This window comes from Rhineura floridana, chromosome 1 (assembly GCF_030035675.1).
Source record: "Rhineura floridana isolate rRhiFlo1 chromosome 1, rRhiFlo1.hap2, whole genome shotgun sequence".
Classification (NCBI taxonomy): Eukaryota; Metazoa; Chordata; class Lepidosauria; order Squamata; family Rhineuridae; genus Rhineura; species Rhineura floridana.
Window position 1 is genome coordinate 164,133,396 of NC_084480.1, and position 20,845 is coordinate 164,154,240.

At 41.9% G+C, this 20,845-nt stretch overlaps 1 protein-coding gene across 2 annotated transcripts; it reads right to left on the minus strand.

Annotated features, from left to right (window-relative positions):
- Nucleotides 1–946: 946 nt before the first annotated feature.
- Nucleotides 947–9,399, minus strand: MYOC (myocilin). 2 transcript variants are annotated; one of them, XM_061631388.1, is made up of 4 exons: nucleotides 8,734–9,399; nucleotide 6,847; nucleotides 5,145–5,273; nucleotides 947–2,086 (listed from the first exon to the last, which is right to left on the minus strand). In XM_061631388.1, the coding sequence occupies exons 1-4, from the start codon at nucleotides 9,304–9,306 to the stop codon at nucleotides 1,293–1,295; spliced, it is 1,497 nt and encodes a 498-aa protein (XP_061487372.1). In that variant the 5' UTR covers nucleotides 9,307–9,399; the 3' UTR covers nucleotides 947–1,292. The 2 variants fall into 2 exon arrangements, with proteins under 2 accessions (XP_061487372.1, XP_061487293.1); XM_061631309.1 differs by lacking the exon at nucleotide 6,847 and having other exon boundaries at nucleotides 8,745–9,399.
- Between the last annotated feature and the right edge of the window lie 11,446 nt (nucleotides 9,400–20,845).

The following is a 20,845-nucleotide window of genomic DNA, read 5'->3' on the forward strand; positions in this document are numbered from 1 at the left end:
AAAGAGGGACAAGGAACATCTTTCTATGAATGAGTGTGGCAATGGCTGATGTGTAGGTGCCTTTCTCCCCATAGATGGGGAGGACATGCCTGCACCATTTTGTGGCTTATCTTTGCTGCCAATCGTGGTTTGAAGACTTCCCTGCAGGAAACACTGTGCAAAAGAGACGACTATGCCAATAAAACTGATTGGAGGGTTATTATTTATTAACTTCCATACAGGTACGTCTGTGTTGTGCCTCACTGAGCACACTATGGAAAACTTCAATGCTGCATGAAGGTTATTCCAAATACAGACCTGCCAAACCAAACAAATTTAACATCTAATAATACTTAACATTTGTATAGTGCTTTTGAGGGTTCATATACATATACATATATCTTGTAAGATAGTTCAATATTATTAATATTATTGTTTCCATGGGGAAGGGAGAGCTGAGATATAGTCGCTTGCTTTATTAGGTCTGTGGCAGAAGTGAGATTTGAGCCGAAGACCTCCATATGAGCCATTACACCAAACCAGCATTTTTTTAAAGAAATAAGTGGCATAGTGGAACCTGGGTATTTGATCTAAACACAAACAGAATCTTTGGAGAATGCTACTGCTCCACAGAGTCGCTGCTTAGTCGGGGAAAGAAGCTGGTAGGGAAGGACTGAGCAGCCCCCTCTTCACTGCAAAATGCCCTTTCTGCAGTGAAGAGGGGGTTTCAATGTAATGTGCAGCTTATGTACATTATAACAACAATTCACTTATGTAATCAATCTGCCATTATCAAATACAAGTAACAGAGCAAGAGGGAGAGAGAGATTAATTCAACTCTACATGTCAACCAACAGACCAGTCCTAAATCCTCTAGTCAAGCTAAGAAGAGAGCACCAGAAGCACAGGACTCAGAGGTTAAGCCCAACATAACTTGTCAAAGAGAGGAGGGAAGATCTATGTCATTTTCATGGCTGCACTCATTTGTGCTCTAGGACTAATTAGCAAAGGCATTTGGAGCAAATGGCATTGGGTCTACATTAAGGACAGCAAGGTGGGGTGTAATCCATGGGAAGTTCTCCTGCGTAAGTCCCATTGAAATGAACAGGAGATGCACAAAAGCAAAGCAGGTCCACACACAGTAGTGATCTTGCACAGCTCTTGTTCCTTCAATGGAGTTTACTCTGGAGAACATTGGTGTGATTTCTGTGTCCCATATTATGAATTAGTAGAAGGAAGAGTGGCCATATGGACGTCCTGTCCCAAGCTTCCTTGGTTTAGCCCTGCTGGCACATAATAACTTCCCACCCTCTTCAAGCAAATAACATCTTGGAAAGCTTGATGTCATAGGCAACCATATTGAAATTGTCCCAAGCCAAGAGTTTTCTCTCTGTAGGATTGTAATCTACCATGCTGCTGTATCTGTAGCGGTTCTCAAAGGGAATGTTCAGTAGTGTACTAGTTCCTGTGCTAGTGCGGTAGATGAAATTTACAGTGGCCTCAGGGGATGAGTAGCTGCTGATGGTGTACAAGGAGCCACAGATCATAAAGGAGTTTGCCACTGACTGCTTGTAGATGTTGGTTTCCCATGTCTGTTCAATCTCTAGGGTCTCTGTATCCAGTTTGGAAAGTACAATAGCCCCCTTCACTTTTTCAGTACTATAAATCGCCCATAGCCCCATCTCATCAACTGCAAGATCGATGTCTGTATAGCCACCCCACGAGTAAGGGAACTGTCCATGGTAACCAGCATTGGGTAGCTCCTTTTGGACTGTAATAGCTTCAGCCTTCAGGTCGTATTTTGCCAGTATTCTGGACTTGTGCATCTGAAAATAGAGGGAACCCCGATAAACAACAGCTCCAGTGCTCTCCATAGATCTGGGCAACACATGTACTTTGGAAGGGTAGCCTTTCATGAACTGATCTGCGTCATCGTACTCAAAGACTTGACGGACATCTGTGCCAACGGTGTCAACTCTCCAAGTTGTCTCTCGGGAGTATGGAGAGATAGGTTCTGGGTCCCGCATCCATACACCATACTTGCCAGCAATGGTCTCTGCCCTGCGAAAGGTCACTGGTTCACCAACCCATACCAGCATTCCACAGCCTGTTCAAGGAAATAAACAAAACTGTTATTCTACCCATCTGCAAAATATAAACTTGAGATTGACAGAGAGAGAAAGATACTCCTCAAATCTGCTATTTTACAGGGTACCCAAAACTGAAGGCCTTTTGCTAACCTCTGGTTATGCTTCTAAACCAGAATCTTTTTAAACAGTCATCTTTTTGCTATTAATGAAAGTACTGGAAAGCACAAATGAAAGTATATAGCTAGGTTATCCACTGATTTATTTAAAAGCATTTATAAACTGCCTCATATTTCAAAAGTCTGTTTTTGTTTTTGTTTTAATTCTTGTTTTTGTTTTTCTAGACTGTATACTGCTTTTTAAATTTAAAAGTCAACTGCAAAAGTGGTGTACAGTCTGAAACAAACAAAGTACACAAAAAACTACATAAAAAGCTAAATTCCAGGTCAGTACTATCTGCTTACTGGCTGCAGCCATCCAAGGCCTCTCATAGAGGGCTTTTCCAGCTCTGCTACTCAGAGTCTTTGAGGCTGGATATAAATTCCCAAAACAAATAAATACAAATAATAGAGAGATGGCAGAGATTGTACCTGGGATTTTGTGCATGCAAAGCATAATCTCTACCATTTAGCTAATCAGGCTTACTACCACTGTGGTTAATTCTTCTACTGAACCCTCAAATACCCTCAGGTTTGAATTTGCATATGAAAGCTGTGTTTCAAAATCCAAACGTTTTCATTTGAAACATTCTGTATAAATTTATGATGGTGTCAGTTTGGGGAACATAGTGTCTGCCCCTAGTTTAGTGACTATATTTTAATGTTGCCCACCCCAAAAAAGGGTTTGGACTTTGTATATTAAACTCTCTCATTCTTAAATGTCAGGTGTTCCCAGTAGATACATGGGTGTAACACTTTAAACACTTTTTCTGATGAGGAATACAGTAGATTTTGGTGAATGATTATGACCATATTTTGTAGATCAATGTTTCAAGCAGACTCAAAAGAAATGCCTGCTCAGACATTGGATTTCCATCCAGATGTGAAACATATGTGAAACGTGTGAAATGTTGCTTTATACTGTTGGTTTAGTGGAATAAACCATTTCGTGAAAGGGGTGTGGCAGAAAAAGCAGACCAGGTCTTACAAGGAAGGAAACAGGAAATATATGGGAGTCTGGTAGCCAGTCAAACACCAACTTAACAATTCCATGTCTTGAACGGCATGCATATTTGGGACCTCAGCACAAGCTATTGGACTTAACTCAGCTTGTGCTGCTAATACCTGATGCATGTACATTGGGACAATATTGTCAAGAACAATTTCACATTGTGCAAAAGTTGGCATTTCTCCTGGGAAAATAATGTTGCCACTTTATGTTACTATAGTAGAGAAATTTCTTCAGAATCCTTAGACATCACACATTGGCTTGGAACAATGGTAAAATATAACAGAACAGGGATCTCTCTTTTTAGCAAGAAGAAAGTCAGCAGACATTCTCTCTCAAAACTATGCCACACAAACGTAGTTAAGAACATAAGGACCCTCTTGCTGGGTCAGACTAAAGGTTCTCCTAGTCCAGATTTCTGTTTCCACCATTGTCCTCTGGAAGCTTGCAAGCTGAGCTGGATGGATAAAGCCATTCCCTGTTGCTTGCTTCCAGCATCTCATAGTCAGATAAACATACTGCCTTTGAACATGGATGTTCCATTCAGTTATCACAGCTAGTAATCAGCCATCAGTAGACCTATGTATTTTCTATTAATTTGTCTAACTAGCCCTTTTAAAAAGCCGTCTATGCTACTGGATAGCAGTATTGGATAGCACCTACTGGCTCGAGCTAATAGCTCATGTAGCCCAGCATCCTGTTCTCAGAGTGGCCAACCAGATGCCTCTCCTCCTGCGGTTTCCCCCAGCTGGTAATCAGAAGCATACTGCCTCTGACTATGGAGGCAGAGCAGAGCCAGCGTGGCTAGTAGCCATTGATAGCCTTAGCCTCCAGGAATTTGTCTGATCCGCTTGTAAAGCCATCCAGGTTGGTGACTATTGCTGCCTCTTGTGGGAGTGAATTCCATAGTTTAATTATCCACTGTGTGAAGTACTGCCAGAGTTTAGCTTCATTGGATGTCCACGAGTTCTAGCATCATGAGAAAAACCGCTCTCTATCCACATTCTCCATGCCATGAATAATTTCATACACTTTTGTCATGTCACCTCTGACCTGTCTTTGTGTAGGAGATTTTTTGATGAATCGTACCCCAAAGAAAAGCAGCCAACTCATCTAACAAGGCTCACTTTAACTGCCAGCCCCAGAGCAAGCCGATGAAGGAAAAAGATTGGATCCCTCCCCCCACCCCCACCATTGTCTCCACCATCTGCAGGACTGATCTGGCCCATGGCCAGTCTTCCCCCTCACAGAGGGAAGCCTTTGGTTGGTGGCCCAGCCTCCTTAGGTTGCCTTGGGAATCCTCACATGTCTAGTCTCTGGACTTAGCTGGTGGACAAAGCTGCTAGCCCTGTTTTAACAATCCAAGGAGAAGAAAAAATGAGTGTTGGCTCCTTCCTTTTAAGTGCTGAAATGTACCCCTGTGAAGACTGAGGTGATTCACAGGGTCATTGCTGCACCAATTGTTGCATTTTGGTTTGTCTTCATTATAGCCGCATAAATCTTGTGATGAGGCGGCCCATTAAGCTGTCAAAAGAGAGGGAAAGATTCTGACCTGCTTTTACCTCATCCCCCACCTTTCATCCAGCAGGGGGGCTGGCTGGATGTCATTCCTTCTTTCGTGGAGTTTATCCAGATCAGCCAGAATTTGCCAAGTTCACCTCCCAGGTTCTCCTACAGAGGGTGGCATTCCATCCTTGGGATGCTGGTGATAGATATTTTTAGCAGGCACTTCTGAAAGGGCAAACTGACAAGGGTGAGTTTCCTTCCATTTTTGGACTAAAATGAAATCCAGACTGAATCAGGTGTTATTTGATTTTAGCAGGATTCTTTAGCCAGTGGGCTGGAAGGACAAGTATCTCCAACAATGAACAAAGAAAGAGAAATAAGCTGGGACTGGAGATCACTTTGTACCTGATTCTTCAGCTTCTGCACTAGGGAGGCTGGGGGAGGGGCTTCCTTGGAAAAGACGGGATGCAGGAACCTCCACCAGTTCTGATTTGAGCTCTTGGTAGTCCAAACTGTCAGTTTCCCACTTTGACACTGCAGAGGGGGGCAGGGGTAGAGGAGAGAGGAGGAAAAATGATTATGTTGAAGGCCAGATATGTGGTCCCCAAGAAAGTAGAAAGAGCAATGAACAATTTAGAGCATTCACAATGTTATACATCCATAATCTCAGTAATCCTTACGATACTTCTATAAATTAGGCCATTATTATCTCCACATTACAGGTGGGAGAACTGAAACGGTGGTCACTTTCAGATGCCCTGTTTCCTGAGCAGTCATCCTGATTTATTTGCACAGGGTGGTATCAAGTGAAGTTCTTCCACTAGAACAAAGATTTCTACTTGTGCAGCGGAACTTCCTCTCCCTCTCCTCTCTCCACACGTCCCACACGCTCTCCCCAAGCTTGCCCTGGATAGTTGGCAAAACCGCAAAATAGATTTAGGGGGGCATGGGGAGAGGGAGTATGGGGAGAGGAGAGGAAGAGAAAGTTCCATTGCATTTGCAGAACTTCACTGAATACTGTCCACAAAGTTTGTGAGAAGGTTAAATGATATCAGCTATGTATTGACTGTTCATTCTGATTGGTTTGCAGGGAGATTAGATGGCGCTACATCAAGCAAGTATTATCCCCCGTTTTCCAGAGCATTTCCGACCACTGTCCTTATCACAAGAAGTCCAATTTGGGGAAAACAGGTTTGTTGCAAAATCAACTTTAATTGTGCAAGCTGAATTTGCTATCATGTTACTGAATCCCACTCAAAAATGGTGACAGTCTGGAAGTGCCCTGAGAGAATGTGGCATGCCTAAAGTCCTGTAGTAAGTTTGTGGCAGAGGTAAGCTTTGAACCAGAGACTTCTGCAGTCTCTTCGCAATGATGCTATAGTAGCTCTGGGAAATGTTCATGATGGAAGAAAGAGCTCTATTGAATATCCTTGAACAAATATGAATAAATAATGATTCTGCCATTTCAATCAATGTATTGAAAAGCAGCAGAGCTCTAACAACATTCTGGTTTCTTTGTGGGGAGGTTATGTGGCATTGGGTCAACCAAGGGTTACCCCTCACTTTCTAGTGCATTTTTCCCATCACTGTCCTTATTGCAAAATGTCAGAAAAAAGAGAGGCAAAACCTTGCTACTTTTAGACATATGAAATCTAATGGTTACTGGTCAGACACACTAAGATTTACTTCTTTGGGGTTTCTATCTTTTTTTTACAGGTCCTGCAGCAAAAGAACAAAAGAAAAAGAGAGATCTGCAGCTTGGCTGGGTCTACCATGCAACAGGAAGAGGAAGAGATGAGGTGACAGTGGTGAACCACTTTAGAATGCAAGGGGAGGAATGCCAGTCTGAATGCTCCTCCATGTAAAACAACAACAACCCACTGCTCTTTCAATGGAAAGCTAACGCATCAGGGATAAAGGTACTAGCTAAGTTATCTGCCTATTATGTTGGTTTTCTGTTTGCATGATGTTTCTTAGCAGTCCTTTTTACCACTTCATCGCTGCTGAATGTGTAGAGTTGAGGACTTTTAAAAGAGGGCTAGGCATATGAATGGAGGATAGGGTTACCACTAGTTATTAGCTAGGGGCAAACAACAGGAGAGGACACCCTATTTGTGGGCTTCCCAAAGATCTGGCTGGCCAGCCTCTACTGGGCACATGTGCTTCACTAAATTAACCTTAGTGAACTAACAGAAATCTTATGTTTCTGCATCCTTAAGAATAACCTGAAAAATACAAAAATCAAACATATTCTGTTTTTCCTGATAAGGTGTTTTGAGTAAACAGATTGTCTAGTCAATGTCTACATGTTATGCTGCTGTTAAAGGCATAGGAGCAGCACCAGGAAGAAAGATGGCAAGCTACTTTTAGGTTTGCTTTTGTGTCTTCAGAAAGAGCCTTGGCATTGAAAAATGGTTCCACAGCTGAGCTTTGACTCAAATTAAGGGGGCAGAACACACAGCAGTTACAGAGTAAAAAAAATAGATTATCAAGGTGGTAGATTAATCTATCTATTCTTTTAAAAAGCCAAGTGGCTGAATTACTTGTCCTGTCTCTGGTCGCTTTTTCCCCTTTCCTTTTTTAATGAGGAGGAGGAGGAGGAGGAGGAGGAGGAGGACAACATATTACATTACTTAGAGAAACAAAATCATATCATGCCTTACATTTCTAGGAATTTAATTCCAATAATTAACAGCACATGGCTACCTCTCAGCAAACAAAATATTCTGAATAATATTTCTCCTATGAATCAGTTCAGTTAATTTGTCCATTTCTCCAAGCTCTGAACATAAACAACCATTTCCATATGGATGGAACTTGTGAATTTTCCCATTTGTGCACCTGCACAATTTTTGCTGCTATTAACAAATATATTATTAAAGATTTAATTTCTTTTGGAAAATCCTCCTCAATCCAATCAAATAAAATCAACGTTGGGCTAAGTCCCAGTGATTTCCTTGTCATTTCTGTCACAATGCATATTGTCTCCAAAAATCATATGCCAACTGGCTGCCGTTCTGGAAACTACCTTCAAAACAAAAATGGACAAGCTACCCCAGCCTTTCAAATGGTCTAGTTCTATTCACCTTCCTAACTAAGTACACTTCCACCAAAGAACCTATCAGGAAACCTGCCTTGAATGAAACTGTTGCTTATGAGTTGTACAATTATTTTCCAGGTTGGTGACTGACAGATCCTGAAATGATAATGATGCTCTTTATTGCTAATACCGAGGTAACCTGCTCCAAAATAGTCCCTGACAGACACCAGATCCAGAGTTCTATCACCTCCTATTTCTGCCATCTGGTGATGGGGTGACGTTCCAACAAGTTAAAAAAACTCCAGCGTTGGGGCTACCAGACCTGTGCTAAGCAAAATTGGAGGCCTTTGTGAAACATATAGCCTTGTTCAGGTATTCCCTTAAGGTAAGCCACAGAAGGCCCTAGTGCTTGGGGACATGCTTAATAGGACAGGTCTGTTGACCAATCACAGTGTTTGAGCTTGTTAGCAGCACAGAGTGACAAGCTGTGCTTGCAGATGGCTTCTTGATCTGTTAAAGGAAGTGGTGACAAGGGAGAGGAGGAAAGGGTCGATTGCTGGGACAGGAGAGAAGCGTCGCTGTCCTGGGGTTTCTCCTCCCCATAACCACTCACCTTTTGTACAGGTGAAGTTGCCAGAAGCCCATCACTGCAAAAGCACACAGTCCAAGAGGTCTGGGATTGCAAAACCTTAGCAAGGTCTGAGAAATGGATTGAACACATAACAGCAAGTGTCATACCGCTATTATTAAAACCTCAAGTGAAACCATGTTTAGACTGCCCAGGTCTGGTTACCTCCTCTCCACCCAACTCATTCATTGTACAGCCGGAAAGGGGCCATTAAAATCATAAATGGTTTAAAGTATCTAATGAGGAAAGGCTAAAGGATATGCAGTTTTTTGGTTTGGGGGAAAAAGGATTAATAAAGGAGGGACACAATAGAGAAGAGCTTTAACTTCTAGAGTACCTTGAAGGGAGTCCCTGCTGGACGCCTCTCCAGTCTGGGGACACTGACTTGCTTTCAGCCGAGCCATCTCCTGAATGCTGATCTTCAACCTCCTCCCCAGCTCATTCTTCTCTTCCTCCAGCCACTTCTTGTCCTCTTCTAAACGAGACTTATCTTGGAGGAGCTTACCGATGGTGGATTCCAATCTGCTGACCTGGGTGTCCCTCTGGTCTTGCTCCCTCTTCAGACTCTCCACCTCTCTTTGAAGTAACCCCACCACTGAAAGGGAGGAACTCTTTGCCCCTTGACTTCCATGCAGATGCTTGACCAGGTTCTCCAGGAGGCCAAGCCTTGCTCTAACAGACTCCAGTTCCAGGCGTTGGCTGTTGCTCTCCTGCCGGAGATCATGGACTGCCGCCATTCCTTCCCCAGGGTTGGCACAGCTGGCTTCATTTGCACTGGGGACTGTGAAGGAATAGATGCATCTGCCATCCTGGTCATTTGTTTTGTGGAGATGGACAATGTTCCCTAATGCTCCCCATACCACCCAGGCTGAAAGCAGCCAAGTCACCAGCACCTTCATGACTTCACTGCTGCCCCTTTAAGCCCACACAGGCTCTCCCAGCAGCACAGTGTGCAAGTGACATTCACAAGTTCTTAACTCTCTCGCTCTGAAACTGAGCTCCTGGCGATCTCAGTTTTATACAGCTTAGAGTCAGGGAGGTGCAGGAGAGGGCTGTTTTGTCAGAAGAGGCGGCAGCACAGAATAACAGGAATCAACTCTCTTAAAGGGATTGTATTTCAAATATAAAGATGGAAAGATGAACCCAGTGTCCTTTCTTGGGATCTGAATTCTCAAAATATACAAAATGCACAGAGGCAGATCTGCAGCTCATGTGTGTCTGGGGATGTACATGTGGACTAGAGAGTGTGACAAGGTCAAGGAAGGGCACAACTGTTTAGAAACTTCACAGTTTGACAAAACTGCCAGTTTTTTAAACAAAATGTTTGCTTTTCTAAGATAGTTATGTAATTCTACGTCATAGATATGCAACTATTAAACATTTCAGAAATATTTTATTGTGGAAATGTACTGCCTTCAAGTCGATTCCGACTTTTGGCTACCCTATGAATACGGTTTTCATGAGGCTGTGAGGCAGTGACTGGCCCTAGGTTACCCAGTGAGCTTCATGGCTATGTGGGGATTCGAACCCTGGTCTCGCAGGTCGTAGTCCAACACCTTAACCAGTACGTCACACTGACAAATACAATAAATTAGTGTTAAAGATTGTGCCCACTAGCCATTTAGTATGGAATGTGGTATGTTTTGTTCACTCAGTTTTTAGTCTCTAAACTTCATTGTTACCAACCCATTGCATTGCCTTTGTTTTATTTATTATCTATTTATTTATTTATTTATTCTATTTCTATGCTGCCTTTTGGCCAAAAGGCCCTCAAGGTGGCTCACAAAAAAATAAACACAAATACAAAATACACATCAGAAAAAAAATACAGTGCACAAAAATTTAAGTAACAAAATATTAACATTGTTAAGAAAACAAGGTTCTTTACAGGCCTGGAGATAATCTGTCCTTAAAATGTAGTACTGCCACTTCAGGAATTTTAGTCCTCAAACATTGAGCAGCTGTTGCAAAGGATTTGCTCACCAATATCATCGGATTCTTCCCATGATAGAGAAGACCAAGGCCAGGATGTTAAAGGGCCAGATGGGGCAAAAGCATGAGAAGATGGCAAGCGGCAGATAGTCCCACGAGCGGCCCAGCTCGTGCAGGTTGGAGGTGGTGGCCATGGAGGAGATGCACCCTAAGCTAAGCCTCAATGGCAAGAGTGATGTGTCCTCCAGCTTCCCCTATGAGCCGGATTGGTAAGGCAAGCTGTGGTGGCTGTTCCTCTCGGTCTTGCCTGGTTGCTCATTGTTAACAGCCAGTCCAGAAAGTTGCCAAGTCTTCTTCACACTTACCAGAACAGAAGCATTTATTCGTCTACTGTTTTCTAGATTGCCCTCTCATATTTTTTTCAGTCGACCCTGTATGGACTGGCAAAGCTCTATGGAGGCTTTTCAGGGCTACTCTGCCCGTGATTAATAGCTTGCCCTTCCTTTTAAAAAATAGTCAGTTAGTAGTTCCCCATGGTATTCCCAATCTCTATGTATGGATATGAAAGTTGGACAGTGAAAAAAGCGGATAAGAGAAAAATCCACTCATTTGAAATGTGGTACTGGAGGAAAGCTTTGCGCATACTATGGACTGCGAAAAAGACAAATAATTGGGTGTTAGAAAAATTAAACCAGAACTATCACTAGAAGCTTAAATGATTGGAGACATAATGAGAAGACATGATTCACTAGAAAAGACAATAATGCTGGGAAAAACAGAAGGGAGTAGAAAAAGAGGAAGGCTAAACAAGAGATGGATTGATTCCATAAAGGAAGCCACAGACCTGAGCTTACAAGATCTGAACAGGGTGATTCATGACAGATGCTCTTGGAGGTCACTGATTCATAGGGTCACCATAAGTCGTAATCGACTTCAAGGCACATAACAAAAGGTAATGTTGGATTCTAGCTGGAAGTCTCCAGCTTAAACCCCCAGTCTGGGCAGCCAGTCTCTTGTGAATTTGGGAATTGCTTGACTTCGATTACAAGAGGAGTACTCTCACTCACTTCAGCCATGTAGTTGCTAGGGAGGCAAGCCCTCTGCAGTATGGAGATAATCCTGGCCGACTTTGCAGTGTTTTTAGAGCAATTACTTTGAATGCTCTGAAGTATATTGCTTGTAATTTTTATCTGCTGATTTTGTTGCTGTTTGTATTGTTTTAATGTTCTTTGTTAGCAGAGTTGAGGCATTTTATTTATTTTTCATTTGTATCCTACCCTTCCTCCAATGACTGAAAGCAGCAGGAATGTTTCCTACTCACCCATCTTATCCTCACATCCAGCCTGACAGGAAAATTTTGGTGAGAGATGGTGACTAGGCAAAGTTCACCCAGGAAGTTTTGTGGCTGAGTGGGGATTTGAAGTTGTTTCTCCCCAGTTCTAGTTTATCACTCTGTCCGCTACACCACAGTGGCATTTACAAGGAGGGAAACATAACTCCCCAAAAACAAACATACTGAGGGTTCATCCAGACTTCCTGCTTATTCAACATTCATCCTGATCTACTTACAGAGTAGTTAAACAACGGTCCTTACTGAGCAAGCCACGATGAACTTTCATTCTGCATAGATCCTGATTTGCTTGTAGGGTGTTTACACAACTTCCCCTAAGTCATTCATTCACCCCCATTTTTCCAATGTGTTTCACCATAACTTTCCAAACTGAAAAAGTGGATTTGTTGCGCTAGAGTGACAAGAGTGCTTTAATCCACTTTAAATGCGCAATCCTAAAGTTCCATTATGTGCTTGAGGCCCTCACACAAAATTGTGACAGTCTGGAGGCCCCCTAAGTATTGTTATTCCAGTGAAAGCAAGAAATCAGTCCTTTAGCGAGGCAGCACCTATGCTTTGGAACTCCCTGCCTATTGCCATTGGGCATATGCCTTCATTGTACTGTTTTCAACACCTGCTAAAATCATTTTTGTTTAGGCAAGCCCATCCAGGCATGTAGAAGCTATTATGTTTTCATTGTTGGTTTTTTTATTTTTAATGTTTTTAAATACCTCTTTAACTGTTTGTCAGTAATTTTGTTTTAATTCCTTCTGTAAATTGCTTTGAGATTTTTTACAATAAAATGGTATACAAATGTTGTAAATAAAACACATACATAAATTTTGGAGTCACTTTGGCCCTTGGGTCTCTTTCCACTTTTAGGAACAAAGGAATCTGCCTTATACTGACTCAGGCCGTTTGGTACCATCTAGATCAGTACTGATGACTTGAATTAGTATTGGCTCTCCTGGATTCCAGAGTTGAATTTTGGACCTTTGCTTGCAAAACATATGCCCTACGACTGAGCTATAACCCTTCCCATTTTAAAAAGTGTATTTTAAAAGTGTTCTTTTCAATTCACTAATGAATGCACATCATGCCTAGGGCAGATCCACACCATTCATTTAAAGCACATTCAACACATATTTGAAGCACATGAATCCCACCACAGAATCATGGGAACTATAGTTTGTTAAGGGTGGTCAGAACTATAACTGAGGGGAAAGCTACACTTCCCAGAATTCTTTAGGGGAGGTTATGCACTTGCGAGTTGGATGTGCTTTAAATGTATTGTGTGGATTTACTTCATAAGCTCTGCCTGCATGCAAATCATTTTAATTATTTTTTTCAAAATGGAAATGAGCTATAAAGTTTACTGGGTCACCATGGGCTACTCACCATCTCTCAGCCTCTCTGCCTCTCTGGATGAAAAGAACAGAAGGGAACCATGACCACCCCAAGTAGACCACCTCTGCTTATAATGTAGAGGAAATAATCTACAACCATAGTGTGAAATCAAATGCTTATTAGGACACAATATGAAGAAATATTTATAGAAGCATGACTGTCAAAGATGTTTGTTATTTACACAACCTGTAAAGATATTTACAGTGCAATCCTATGTTTGTTTACTCAGAAGCAAGTCCCAATGTATTCAATGGGGCTTACTCAAACAAGGAAGTGTGCACAGAACTGCAACCTCAAGTGATAAGGAGCTTCATTCACCTAATCCAAAATTCAGAATCATGCCACTTTAAGCTGTTTTGCAACTGTTTATACTTGTTTTTATGGTTACTGGATTTTAAAAGGAGTTATTTCTTATTGTGAGCGGTCTCAGTTTCCAATCACCAACCCTACCTCACAGGTTGTTGGAAAGACTCCACGCACACACACACACACACACACACACACTGCAGATTTAAAAATGCATACACCCCATATAATAGCTTGTCAAACCAGTTGGTCATAACAGAACATTTTTTAAAAAAATTAGCATTAGTTTCCTAGATAATAAAAACTGTGATACCTAAGTAAGCCTAGCCTAACTGCTTTAAAAATAGGATTGGAGGATGAGAGAAATATTTACAACACAAATACAAGTTTTTGCTATGTTCACTCAAAAGTCCCATCAATTTACAGCACAATCCTAACCATGTCTACTCAAAATAAATCCTATTGAATTCAATGGGGTTTACTCCAGGTATGTGGGATTAGCATTGCAGCTTTACTCCCAGAAGAGTATTGGATTAAAGCTTCATATTGGGAAGGTTTTCAAACCCTGCCCTCTTTAACAGCCCAGGAAAATTTAAACTTGTTTGACTCCTGCACACAACAGAGAAAAAAACTGAATGCTATATACTTACTTATCAAATTTTCAGATAAACAGGGAAAAAACAACAATTTTTTTGGCATTGCAATGAGGTCCAGGCATTGCCTAGAGGTCAACAAATCGCAAGCCTGACTTCATTTATTGGCTGCAAACCTGAAAGGGAGGGGTTAGAGCAGCCAGCTATGAGCTGACTTAACAAATTGCGGAGGGGGGGCGCTGATGTGTTGGTGTATATCTCGTGAACCAGACCAGCTAGAAACGTTTTTTTAAAAATTAAAACTGAGAGACCAGCAGATTAAGGTGACTCACGCAGAGACCCAGAGAGGATCCCCAAAATCTGGCATCAGTGGGCAAAAACCGGAGACCTGGCAACTCTATCAGCGATCTATATCCTGCATATGTGCCATCCAGCTGAGCGAAAATGAGCCCAGAGTGTCACTACTGTAAAATGCCTGGCCTCCTAGCTCTGGGGCTTAGTTGCAACCTCCACTGAATGAAAGGCCTAATCCCTTGGAATGCCAGATATTTCCCTAGAAATCACATCCATCCTGAAGATGGGACTGTTAGTCTCCCCCATTAATGTAAGATGTTGGTCTTGCTTTTGCCTATAACCCCCACATCCTCACCATAGCTCCTTAACCAGTTATTGTTCATTACATAGCATGCATATAATTATCTATATAACACTCACCATATGTGACACACCAATGCTTTTAAGAGGATTATCCACAAAAATTCTTGACTCTAATGGGGGGTTTACTGGTGTGACTTAAAGCCATGCTAGCAAGCCCCCACTTGCTTAAATCAGTGGCAGAAGTGAGACATTTCCAAGACTTCATCCAATGAATGCAATTTGTTCTCTCTCCCCCCCCCACAGAACCATGTAAAGTATTGTAGGCTTAGCAGCATTTCAGTGTTAGCCTGATGCTACTCATTCTAATCATGATAGTATCAAGTTACACAATATACAAGCTATACCAGTGCACAGAATAATTTGTATCTCTTTCCACTGCAGAAATGGATGGGTTTGGCTGCTTTCATTACCAGCCCTTTACTCAGGAATATAATTTCCCCCACATGACTTGTCTAAAGCAGGCAAGGTAAGGGCATGGCTCATGTAGGAAGTCTCAAATTCAATCCCTGGTGTTTCCAGTTAAAAAGGTTCTCGGGTAGCAACGTTGTGAAAGACATCTACCTGGAGACCTTGGGATGCTTCTGCCGGTCACAGCAGACAATGCCAGCCTAGACATAAGGCAACTTTATACCCTCACATGGAGGAAGCTCTAACAGGCCACAAACTAGATTGTAGTACTATTACACCACTCTTCCCCATGAGGAAAAAGTAAAGAATTGAGCGCTTTTAAGCTTTTAAATTTAGGGAGAACAAAACATGAGGTTTATAACAGGGGTAGGGAACCTCCAGCCCATAAGCCAAATTTGGCCCAGCCTAGATCCCAATTTGGCCTGTGAGTCTGTTTTTCCCAATTCACACCCACCTGCCCCACACCTGACATTATACATGACATCGAGAGTGGGGCAGGTAGACTCTGCCAGATTGCCTGTGCAACCAATTTTGATCACACAGGCACTCCTAGCAGGAAACAGGTTGAAGTCAGTGCTTCTCAGCTGGTAAAATTATACTTTCTTAAAGCAGCATGGAAAGAGTGAACAGCTCACATTTTTAGCAACTTTGCTGCACCAGCTCTCAGTTTAATTATGATAGTATAACCCTTGGACAGAAGACTAATTCAGGATGTAAAACAAGCTTCAAAAATAAATAACATTTTATTCACTGTTCTTTTATATGCTAGGCAAAAGTAAAGTGACCTTTCTATATTTATGGATGTGTAAAATACAGGGGCAATTTTTTTTCTAGGATTACGTGTAAAGAAAACATTTCACCTTTGGAAACCCACAAAGCTTATCCTTGGGCTAGTGCCTGACTTCTCTGCTTTTCATAATTTCTCGTCTGCCTGTGCTTGAAAAACAGACACTCTTCAACCATACACCCATGTTGCCCTATGGATTATCCTCAATTTAAAAAAAAAATCAGAACATTCCATTGCTATTTATTGCTTCCTCTTCAAGGAAAAGAGGCCCCTTAGTACTTAGACTTTCAAAAAGCGTTTGACAAGGTACCTCACCAAAGACTTCTGAGGAAGCTTAGCAGTCATGGAATACGAGGAGAGGTCCTCTTGTGGATAAGGAATTGGTTAAGAAGCAGAAAGCAGAGAGTAGGAACAAATGGACAGTTCTCCCAATGGAGGGCTGTAGAAAGGAGTCCCTCAAGGATCAGTATTGGGACCTGTACTTTTCAACTTGTTCATTAATGACCTAGAATTAGGAGTGAGCAGTGAAGTGGCCAAGTTTGCTGATGACACTAAATAGTTCAAGGTTGTTAAAAAAACAAAAAGGGATTGTGAAGAGCTCCAAAAAGACCTCTCCAAACTGAGGGAATGGGCGGAAAAATGGCAAATGCAATTCAATATAAACAAGTGTACAATTATGCATATTGGAGCAAAAAATCTTAATTTCACATATACGCTCATGGGGTCTGAACTGGCGGTGACCGACCAGGAGAGAGACCTTGGGGTTGTAGTGGACAGCACAATGAAAATGTCGACCCAGTGTGCAGCAGCTGTGAAAAAGGCAAATTCCAAGCTAGCGATAATTAGGAAAGGTATTGAAAATAAAACAGCCGATATCATAATGCCGTTGTATAAATCTATGGTGCGGCCGCATTTGGAATACTGTGTACAGTTCTGGTCTCCTCATCTCAAAAAGGATATTATAGAGTTGGAAAAGGTTCAGAAGAGGGCAACCACAATGATCAAGGGGATGGAGCAACTCCCTTATGAGGAAAGGTTGCAGCATTTGGGGCTTTTTAGTTTAGAGAAAAGGCGGGTCAGAGGAGACATGATAGAAGTGTATAAAATTATGCATGGCATTGAGAAAGTGGACAGAGAAAAGTTCTTCTCCCTCTCTCATAATACTAGAACTCGTGGACATTCAAAGAAGCTGAATGTTGGAAGATTCAGGACAGACAAAAGGAAGTTCTTCTTTACTCAGCGCATATTAAACTATGGAATTTGCTCTCACAAGATGCAGTAATGGCCACCAGCTTGGATGGCTTTAAGAGAAGATTAGACAAATTCATGGAGGACAGGGCTATCAATGGCTACTAGCCATGATGGCTGTGCTCTGCCAGCCTAGTCAGAGGCAGCATGCTTCTGAAAACCAGTTGCTGGAAGCATCAGGAAGGGAGAGTGTTCTTGCACTTGGGTCCTGCTTGCGGGCTTTCCCCGGGCACCTGGCTGGCCACTGTGAGAACAGGATGCTGGATAGATGGGCCACTGGCCTGATCCAGCAGGCTCTTCTTATGTTCTAAAGACATTATCAGCACTCCCTTGCCTTCAGAATATGCTTCAGTTTTAAAAAACAGAGAGGTAATCTAATGAACCCAGGCTGCAATCATACTTGGAAGAAAATCCCATTTAAACCAGAATTTTGTTCTGTGTAAACATGGTGAGAATTGGGTCACACTATGCTATTAGGGATTGTACTATTAGATGCCTAGCAAAAACTTGATTTTTATTTCTTCATCTTTTAAAACTGCAACTATCTACTAGTTACCCTCATCAACGTTAAGAGGCCGGCTGATGTGGGATCATAGAATAGTAGAGTTGGAAGGGGCCTATAAGGCCATCATGCCCAACCCCAAGACTTCAAAATAATAACCAGCTCTTCACATTGATCTCACAAACAGTATCAGAGTCACATGCTCTGAAAAACCGTGCCAAGCACCGGATTTTGCTCCAGCTAAAACTAGTATCCCCTAGGGGATGCCCATAGACAACATAGTGCCTGCGAGGCCATAACAAGACACCAGGCTCTTCGGCTTCCCACCAGTTGGTCAGCTTTTTGTTTACTTCCATGCAAGGAGGGGGCAAGTTGTAACCCTTCATATATATCTCTTACCCCAAGGACCCGGGGGGGGGGGCGAAGCTATCCCCACCAGTCAGTTTTGGAGGTGCAGCTTTACATTTATGCACACCCAATGTAAGCAAATGCCAACATCAGTCTGTTGATTTGCTTAGGGTGAAAAAAGATGCACCATGAAAAATGAGCACGGGTACCCACCCACCCCAAAGGGTGGGCAACAGGTTCTTCAGAGGGGCAATCTTGCCCCCATAGTTTTTCCAGGGGGCAGCTTTCCCCACTGGCAGTTTTTTATTTTAAGACTGTGACTTAGCCAAGAAACAAATACATATACCAAGTTAAAATAATACAATTTATACTGCTGTTCTGATATAAAATGTGAGAGAAAATGTGGAATTTGGCCAGTAAGATACTTATTTTAATTTTCTCTTTAAACATTACAAAAATGATGGAAGAATGATCAGGTTTTCAAGGGGTCCTATGGTACCTTAAAGGGTCAATTTTTTTGTGACATAAGTTTTCATAGGCTACCGTCTACTCTTCAGATACCATCTTTCCCAAGCTAGTTCACTGAAACCCTGCCCATTGGGGTTTTGAAAAGCTACCCCAGAATTTATTTTTAATCACAATACATGCAACCAAATTGTAGGTTTATAAACACCTTCATTTATATGTCCCTAAGAATGGTGAATTGTTTACTCCTTCAACAGCCTCCAAAACACATTTCCATGGACTATCAAATTTCAACACTTTCATGCGAGTTGTGTTCAAATATAGGTTCAAAAAAAAATCTCTGTTCAAAGGAAGGTGGATGTGTTACCATTATAAAACACTGCCAAACTTCCAACTGCCCCCAATTATATACTTTGGGTTATATCCAACACTAAGTGAACAGAATTCAGTTCACACAACAGGCTTTTCCCTTTCTCTTAACTGTCAACACAAATTCCTCTCAACACAAACTCAGGCAAAAGAAGTGCAAGACAATAAGGTATGCCAACAAAGAATTTGAGCAGCACATTGCTAAGAACATAAAGACCAAAAAAATAAATAAATCATTAAATACATTAAAAGCACAAGACAGTCTAGGGAGGCATTTGGACCTTTAGATGATAAGGGAGTCAAAGGGGTGCTAAAGCAAGATGAGGAGATTGCAGAGAAGCTACTTGAATTCTTTACATCTGTCTTCACGGTAAGAGGATATAGGGCAGATCCTTGAACTTGAACTAACAGTTGCAGAAAGGGAGTATGAGGAACTGAGATAGGGGTGACAAGAGATGTTCTAGGCTTAATACACAAAATAAAAACTGACAAATTGCTGGGCCTGGGTGGTATCCACCCAAGGGTTCTCAAAGAACTCAAATATGAAATTGCTGATCTTCTAACAAAAATACATAATTGTCCCTCCGATCAGCCTCCATACCTGAGGACTGGAAAGTGGCCAGTGTAATGCCAATCTTTTAACAGGGGTCCAGGGGGGATTTTGGAAATTACAGGCTGGTTAGGTTAATGTCTGTCCCAGAAAACTGGTAGAAGATTTAATTAGAAATAAATTAATCAAGCATACAGAAGAACAAGCCTTGCTGAAGCAGTCAGTATGATTTCTGCGAGGGAAAGTCCTGTCTCATTAACCTATTAGAATTCTTTGAGAGAGTCAACAAGCATATAGAGAGGTGATCCAGTGAACATAGTGTAGACATTGAAAAAGCTTTCATACCTCACCAGACTCCTGAGTAAGCTAAGCAGTCATGGAATAAGAGAGGACCTCGTGTGGATCAGGAATTGGTTAAGTAGCAAGAAGCAGACAGTAGGAATAAATGGGCAATTCTCCCAGTGGAGGATAGAAAGTGGAATCCCCCAACAATTAGTATTGGGACCTGTGCTTTTTAACTTGTTCATAAACGACCTAGAGTTAGGGGTGAGCAGTGAGGTGGCCAAATCTACTGATACTAAATTGTTCAGGGTTGTTAAAAAGAAATGGATTGCGAAGAGCTCCAAAAGGGCTCTCCAAACTGAGTGAATGGGCAGTAAAATGGCAAATACAATTCAATGGAAACAAAAGTTTACATTGCCAAAGCCAACATGGATTTATGAAGAACAAATCCTGCCAAACTGATCTTATCTCGTTTTTTGATTGGATAACCTTGTTTGTAGATTGTGGGAATGCTGTGGACATAATATATCTCTACTTCAGCAAAGCTTTTGACAAAGTGCCCCATGATATTCCAATTAGCAAGCTAGCTAAATGTGGGCTGGATGGAACAACTATCAGGTGGATCCACAGTTGGCTCCAGAATCGTATTCAAAGAGTGCTTATCAATGGTTCCTTCTGACACTGAGAGCTGAAGGGAGATATGATAGCATTCTTCAAGCACATGAAAGGTTGCCACGCAGAGGAGGGCCGGGATCTCTTCTCAATTGTCATAGAGAGCAGGACACGGAATAATGGGCTAAAGTTGCAGGAAGCCAGATTTCGACTGGACATCAGGAAAAACTTCCTTAGAGCCATACGACAATGGAACCAATTACCTAGAGAGGTAGTGGGCTCTCCGACAGTGGAGGCATTCAAGAGGCAGCTGGACAGCCATCTGTCGGAAATGCTTTGATTTGGATTCCTGCATTGATCAGGGGGTTGGACTTAATGGCCTTATAGGCCCCATCCAACTGTACTATTCCATGATTGTATGTTATGCATATTAGAGCAGAAAATCTTAATTTCACATATATGCACATGGGGTCTGAACTGGTGGTGACTGACCAGGAACAAGACCTTGGGATCGCAGTGGATAGCTTGATGATGTTTGGGGCAGCTGTGAAAAAGGCAAATTCCATGTTAGGGATCATTACGAAAGGTATTGATAATAAAACTGCATGTTAGGGATCATTAGGAAAGGTATTGATAATGAAA

Excerpts from the sequence above, each read along its gene's own strand:
- MYOC (XM_061631388.1), bottom strand. The coding sequence starts at position 9,306 with ATGAAGGTGCTGGTGACTTGGCTGCTTTCAGCCTGGGTGGTATGGGGA. Across the intron at positions 2,087-5,144 it reads TGCAGAAGCTGAAGAATCAG|GCTGTGGAATGCTGGTATGG; the intron begins GTACAAAGTGAT and ends TTCCTTGAACAG.